The 7,074-nt window shown below is 37.5% G+C and overlaps 1 protein-coding gene across 1 annotated transcript; it reads right to left on the bottom strand.

Annotated features, from left to right (window-relative positions):
* Positions 1-883: 883 nt before the first annotated feature.
* On the bottom strand, positions 884-1,480 carry LOC132628364 (MADS-box transcription factor PHERES 2-like). Its single transcript, XM_060344148.1, has one exon. It carries the CDS (start codon positions 1,478-1,480, stop codon positions 884-886), a length of 597 nt encoding a protein of 198 aa, XP_060200131.1.
* Between the last annotated feature and the right edge of the window lie 5,594 nt (positions 1,481-7,074).

The following is a 7,074-nucleotide window of genomic DNA, read 5'->3' as shown; positions in this document are numbered from 1 at the left end:
CTAATGATATTTCCTTTCTATACTTTAAGTAATTACATAGGTCAATATTAGGATATTATTTCAATATGTTACCATTAAAAATAAAAAAAAATATGATTTTTTAATATTGTTAATTCTATGATTCACTGTGAACTTGGGTAAATAAACCTTGAATACCAATCATTTCTATTGTGAATATTTGAAATTGATATTATTGCACTATCTATAAAATTCATTGTCCTTTAGAATATGCACTCACATCATTTTTTTAAAAATTATTCCTAATATGTAGCGCCCGAATATGGTTTTTAATAATTGTACTTTTTGTCCTTGAGCTACAAATCAATTCTCATATGCATCCTTTGAAACTCACTTATTTTTTTAACATATAAGTTGCTATTATACAAGGATGAAAATTATCGTGATAAAAAAAAACAACAAAAAATAGCGCACCTACAAATAGAAGATGAAGAAGAAAAAGAGGTATATGTTATATTGATGAATGTTGACATGATATGAAATTAAAACAAAAATCGTGGTTATTCATTTTAGACACAAAAATTCATAGATATTGAATTTTGATTTTAAAATCCGCAAGTGTAGCTAGCAATTGTACCTTTTTCTTTGTACAATTCTTCGATATTAATTAAATAACAAAAAGCTTAGTATTAATTAAATAAATTTCGTTGACTCAGATTTAAACTTAAAATAAGGTACTCATCGAATACAAGTAGACAATGATTGAAATGTAACAGATCCCAAAACATTAAACATATATCTAGGATGGTCAAATAACACTAGTACATTTCTTCCTACTATAACATGATATAACTTTGACATACCACAAAAACAACATGAGCTAAAATATGATGTGCTACAAAATAAATACTAGTATGCTCAGTAATCATGATCTGCTATTGGTCCAAGCCCCGCTTCCACCCATGACAAAACTTTTTGATGCGCCCCCAACATAGAGACCGCTACTTTGACTTACATCATTCTTGGTTATCGACTCAAAATTAGAGAGAAGTGATGGAAGTTGAGAAGTGTGAGATTGTTGCTCGAGTCGCTTTTTTCTGTGTTCAAGTTTATCCTGTGTAAGAGCAGATAACTTTAACAATTCGTTAATTTCTGTAGCATCAAGGTCAAATATATTAACCTTTCCCTCGTATAATCGATTGAACATGATTTCTATTTTCTTCTCCTTGTTTCTTTTCTCGGTTTTTCTAATATTATTTTCTTTCTCCTCCAATTTAGAAGAAAGGTACGTTTCAAGTTTAACTGACTTTTTAAAAATTTCATTCTCCGTGTGACTCAAATACCTGGTTACTATAACCTTAGCCTCATCATCATTTGGCCAAATAGTAGGGCTGGTTTCTCCAGGACTAAAAATTATTAGAGCAATAGGTATGTCACATAAGGTATACAAGTCATTTGCTTGTTTGGACAAACTAGTTATTCTTCTTGCTTTTCTTTGGCTTTCATTTGGATTCCTAGTCATGTCTGGCAACATAGAAAAAACGAAAAAGAAAAAGAGAGAGCACTTTCTTTGGGAGCAAAATACATGAATGAACACTTAATTGTGAAGATAGAATAGGAGTTCTAAAATGTATATATAAATGCATAATGGGACTTGTTTATACCCAATGGTAATGATTTTGAGTAAATCAAAATAATTTGGTCCGAATTTGGTTATAAATTTATTAGGACAACTTGAATTTGAAAAAATTAATTATTTTCTTAAAGTGCTTGAATATTCAGGATTCTATGCCACGATCCGATTTTACTAAGTCGCGCGGGTACCTACCTTTCCCACTTCGGTAAGTGAACCCTTATCCCAATAATTTTAAAAGAATGAATAATTATGTAAATGAGCGGAAGAGCCAAAAATATGTAAGTCTGACATAATAATAGATAAATAATGCAGAGATACATCAAAACCACCCCAGTATCTGGTTTGGTCATACTAGAGCATCTAACTAGAATCTACAAATCTAGAAGTTATAATAATACATCAGTAGTCTCAAAATATCAAGTCAGACATAAATAAAATAAGAATCTTCAAGGCGACGAACGTCCTCGTGCTCACCATGTAAGACTCTAAACAGCAATCCTCGAACTACTATTAGTCACGAGGAGTAGAGGTCGAACCCACCTGGAAATCTGCATTCATAAAAGAATGCAGTAAATGTAGATGAGTACAAAAAACAAGTACTAGTAGGTATCATAGGCCGACTAAGATTAACTAACATATATCAAGGAAATAAAGTAAGATAAACAGGTAAATCAACAAGTTATAAGTCAATCACGAGCCAGTAGCCAAGTACATGTCATCACCTATCTTATAGTGTCAAAACCTAATCTAGCTAAGTCGTGCAGGGACTTATCTTTCTCACCTCGATAAGCGAACCCTAACACCAACAATAGTTTAAAAAAATGTAAATAAACAACTAAATATGAAGAGAATAAATTACATAAGTCTGACGATAATAATATAGAACAAGTGCGGAAATAAGAAAATACACCCCAGAGTCTGGTCTAATCCATACAAGAGCATCTAGCTTAAGTATGGAAATATAATAATACATCAAGTTTGAATATATCTCAGAATGGAAAGTAAGACAAAGATAAGAGGAGTGTTCAAGACAGCGAACGTCTCGTGCTTACCCTGTAAACTCTAAGCTGTACTGATAGCGACTGTCAGCCACGGGAGACGGAAGTAGATCCAACCTGGAACTCTGCATTCATAAAAGAATGCAGCAAGTGCAGGTCAGTACAAAACCACAATACTGGAAGGTATCATTGGCCGACTAAGTATAGCTAATATAACTCAAACAATAAAGCAAGGTAAGCAGATAAATCAACAAGTATAAGTCAAACACCAGCCAAAACTAAGTACACGTCATCACCTAGGTTGAAGCATTTAAACCCAAGTGTCCCGAGTCTCAATATATCCAATCCGAAACTAAACAACACAAGTAAATCACCAGATCATTATACAAACTGAACCCAGCTCATCACAATGTTTCCTCAAGTATCATCAATGTATCAACAGTACATCATGAAGGATGAGAATGCGTGCAATGTATGAGTTATCATCAATAATCAGATCAATATCACAAGGACCGAGCATGGGTACACCAACCATATCATGAAAGACTACATATGTCATATAGAATACCATTCTCGTATAAAATATCAACAAGTGAGGAACCACAATATCATGAACAAGATATATCAATAGTCTCCAATATCTACTATTACCACACGACATCAAGTCAATAACAATAGAGCAATCAAGTCATAACACAATGGGGTGGGTAGCCCCAAACACACAACAGCGCCCAACTTAAGACAATATCCAACCCAACTTCATACTCGAAGGTTTACATGCTTTTCTGACAATATCATCTAAATATATGCTTCGCTAAATGAAGTCTCAACAACGGTAAGCCATAACCTACCTGGATGACCGAACAACTATAACCACAACAATCACTCCTTAGCCTTTCCTTTCCGTTGAGCCTCAAGATCAAGAAAGTTTAGGCATATTTGAAATCTAGATTAGAAATCATGAAGACCGATACCTGTATTTCTATCATTCAAATTAGGTAAAAAACCAACCCTAGAATTTGGGTAAATGGGGCCCACAAGGCCAAAACGGGAAATTCAGGGGTAAAATATCCAATTAAACACTAGGTGATCAAAACCCATCAATTAATTGCTAAATTAACTCAAGGATTCATCCAATTTTGAAATCCAAGCAAAAAGCTTCAATTTTGGATATAAACCCTAACTCTTAAATTCAAGAATTCAACACTAATAATGGGAGGTATATAATTAACAACCTTAGATACATCATGATCTAGCATAAACTCAACCAACAAATCTTGATTTAGAAGCCTAGATAAAATATCCATTAAACCCACTTTAATCTTCCACTACTAATGAACTAATAAGGAAAAATGGATTCTAAGATGATTAGGGATTATGAAATAGCAAGGGGATTAGAATCTTCTCCAAGAATCCTCTAGAATTGTTAGCAAGAGCTCAATTTTCGGAATGGTAATAAATGAGAGACTTAAGGCATTTAACACTTGATTTTCGGAATGGTAATAAATACCAATTAGGCATGACCGCTGTAGCGATCATGGGACCGCTAATTGGTATAGACCGCTTCAGCGGCAGGGTGACCGCTACAGCGATACCGCTACCGCGATGCTGGTGCGGCTAAAGTGGGCACCAGACACCAGAAAACTATTCCCAATTTCACAAATCAACCCAATTTTCCGACTTACTCCCGAGGTAATATACTCATAAACCATATTGATATACACACATTAAAGCACGCTACAAACTCACTGGTGGCCTCAAAATTCCTAATAGAGGTCTCGTTGACCAAGTCAACCCCCGATACCTCAATTCTAATTTCCCAACCCAAGTCCCAAAATGCATCTGAGTGCATTGGTAACTGAACTAGATTTACACACAAGTTCTAAAAGACCATCCGAACCTCTCGGAATTGATGGATTTCTGAAAAAGGTCTGTTTATCCAAAAGTGAACTTTGAGTCAACTCTCTTTTGCTTTAAGCCCAAAATTCACAAAACGTGTCAACGGTCCCTTCAGGTAAAAAATGAGCTAACCAAGCTCAGAAAGGAAAAAAAGTGCCAGAAAGACTATAATGACCAAGCAGGTCGTTACCTCAGATACCAATTAAACCATCGCTCGTCCTCGAGTGAAGAAAAGAAAAAGAGCAGGGAAGTACCTGAATCATTGAACAACTAGGGATATCGGCTACGCACGTCGAACTCTGTCTCCCAAGTTGCCTCCTCAATAGGATGGTGCTTCCATTGAACTTTCTCAGAAGCAATCTCATTTGACCTCAACTTTCGAACTTGCCTATTCAAGATCGCAATAGGCTCCTCCTCATAGGTCAAATTCTCATCAAGTAATATCGAATCCCAATGAACAAAGAAGTGTCGTCAGATGAACTCCCGCCAAGCCTGGCGGCTTGGCCATCTCATAAGCTACATCGCCCACATGGTCTACAATCTCAAATGGGCCAATATACCTGGGGCTTAACTTGCCCCTCTTCCCAAAACTCATAACACCCTTCATGGGTGAAATATTTAATTGTACCTGGTCACCAATATCGAACTCTAGATCTCGAACCTTCCTATCCACATACATCTTTTGCCAACTCTGAGTTGCCAAAAGCTTAGCCTGAATAACTCTCACTCTATCAAGGAACTCTCTCAACAGATCCGTACCCCAAGGTTGAACCTTTAGCCCATCAAACCAGCCAACCGGAGATCTACATCTCCTACCATATAAAGCCTCAAAAGGCGCCATGCCAATACTCAAATAGTAACTGTTATTGTACGCAAACTCTGCCAATGGTAAGTGCTGATCCCAATGATCGCCAAAATCAATAACACAAGATCTCAACATGTCCTCGAGCACCTAAATGGTCCGCTCGGACTCGTAATCGATCTGGGGATGAAAGGCTGTACTGAGATCCAATCGGGTACCTAACTCATCATGAAAATCTCTCAAAAATTGGGAAGTGAAGATAGTACCCCGATCAGATACGATAAAAATGGGAACCCCATGCAACCTCATAATATCCCGAATGTATAACTTGGCTAACTTCTCTACGGTATAAGAAATCTTAATCGGAACAAAATGAGTGACTTTGTCAACCGATCAACTACCACCCCAATAGAATCAAACTTGCCGAAGGTCTTCGGAAGACCCACAACAAAATCCATGGCAATCGTCTCCCACTTCCGCTTGGGAATGGGCATCCTCTGAAGTACACCTCCGAGTCGCTGGTGCTCATATTTAACTTGCTGACAATTCCCACACTTAGCCACCAAATCCACTATATTTCTCTTCATTCGATGCCACCAATAGTGCTGCCTCAAATCACGATACATCATAGTCGCCCCTGGATGAATGGAATATCGAGAGCTATGAGCCTCAGATAAGATCAACTGAATTAAATCACCAACGCGAGGAACATACATGCTCTATCCATCAATGCTGCCTCGAATTAAGATCTCTTTGGGTAAACACATGCTGAAGGCTATGAAGATCGGTGCAAACCTTATAATGATGGGTAGGGTAATTTTTCTCATGAATCTTAAACAGACGGGAAGCATAAGCTATCACTATACCTTGCTGCATCAACACAACACCCAAACTCATACGAGATGCATCACAATAGATCACGAAATCTTTACCCTCTACGGGTAATGCTAAGATCGGGGCTGAAGTCAAAAGAAGCTTGAGATTTTGAAAGTTATCCTCACAATCATCACCACTGGAAAGGAACATCTTTCTGAGTCAATCTGGTCAAAGACGATGCAATAACAGCAAAACCCTTCACAAAACGGTGGTAGTAGCTAACCAAACCCACAAAACTACGAACCTCGATAACAGTAGTACACCTCGCCCAACCCCTCACAGCCTCAATCTTCTGTGGGTTAACCATAATCTCATCCTTAGACACAACATGGCCTTAGAATGCCACAGAAGCCAACCAAAACTCACACTTTGAAAACTTAGGAAACAAGCTATGCTTCTTTAACAGCCCAAGAACAGTATGAAGATGGCTCTCATGCTCCTCTCTACTCTTAGAATATACCATGATATCATCAATAAACACAATCACGAATGAGTCTAGGAATGGCCTAAAGGTGCCAGTCATCAAAGTCATAAATGCAGTCGGGGCATTGGTAAGCCCAAATGACATCACCAGAAACTCATAGTTTCCATATCTCGCCCGAAAGACTGTCTTCGGAATATGCTCACCCCTGATCCTCAACTGGTGGTAGCCTGAACGCAAGTCAATCTTCGAAGACACTGAGGCATCCTAAAGCTAGTCAAATAAGTCATTAATAAGAGGAATGGGAAACTTGCTCCGAATAGTAATCTTGTTCAGCTAGCGATAGTCAATGCACATCCTCATGGTTTCATCTTTCTTCTTCACAAATAACACAGGAGCACCCCAAGGGGAGACACTCCGTCTAATAAATCCCTTGATCAATAAATCCTGTAACTTCTCCTTAAGCTCTCTCAACCCGACATGT

Source organism: Lycium barbarum, chromosome 2, assembly GCF_019175385.1.
Source record: "Lycium barbarum isolate Lr01 chromosome 2, ASM1917538v2, whole genome shotgun sequence".
NCBI classification, from domain to species: domain Eukaryota; kingdom Viridiplantae; phylum Streptophyta; class Magnoliopsida; order Solanales; family Solanaceae; genus Lycium; species Lycium barbarum.
Note: the sequence above shows the minus strand (reverse complement) of the source record. Positions and strands in the feature narration are given on the sequence as shown.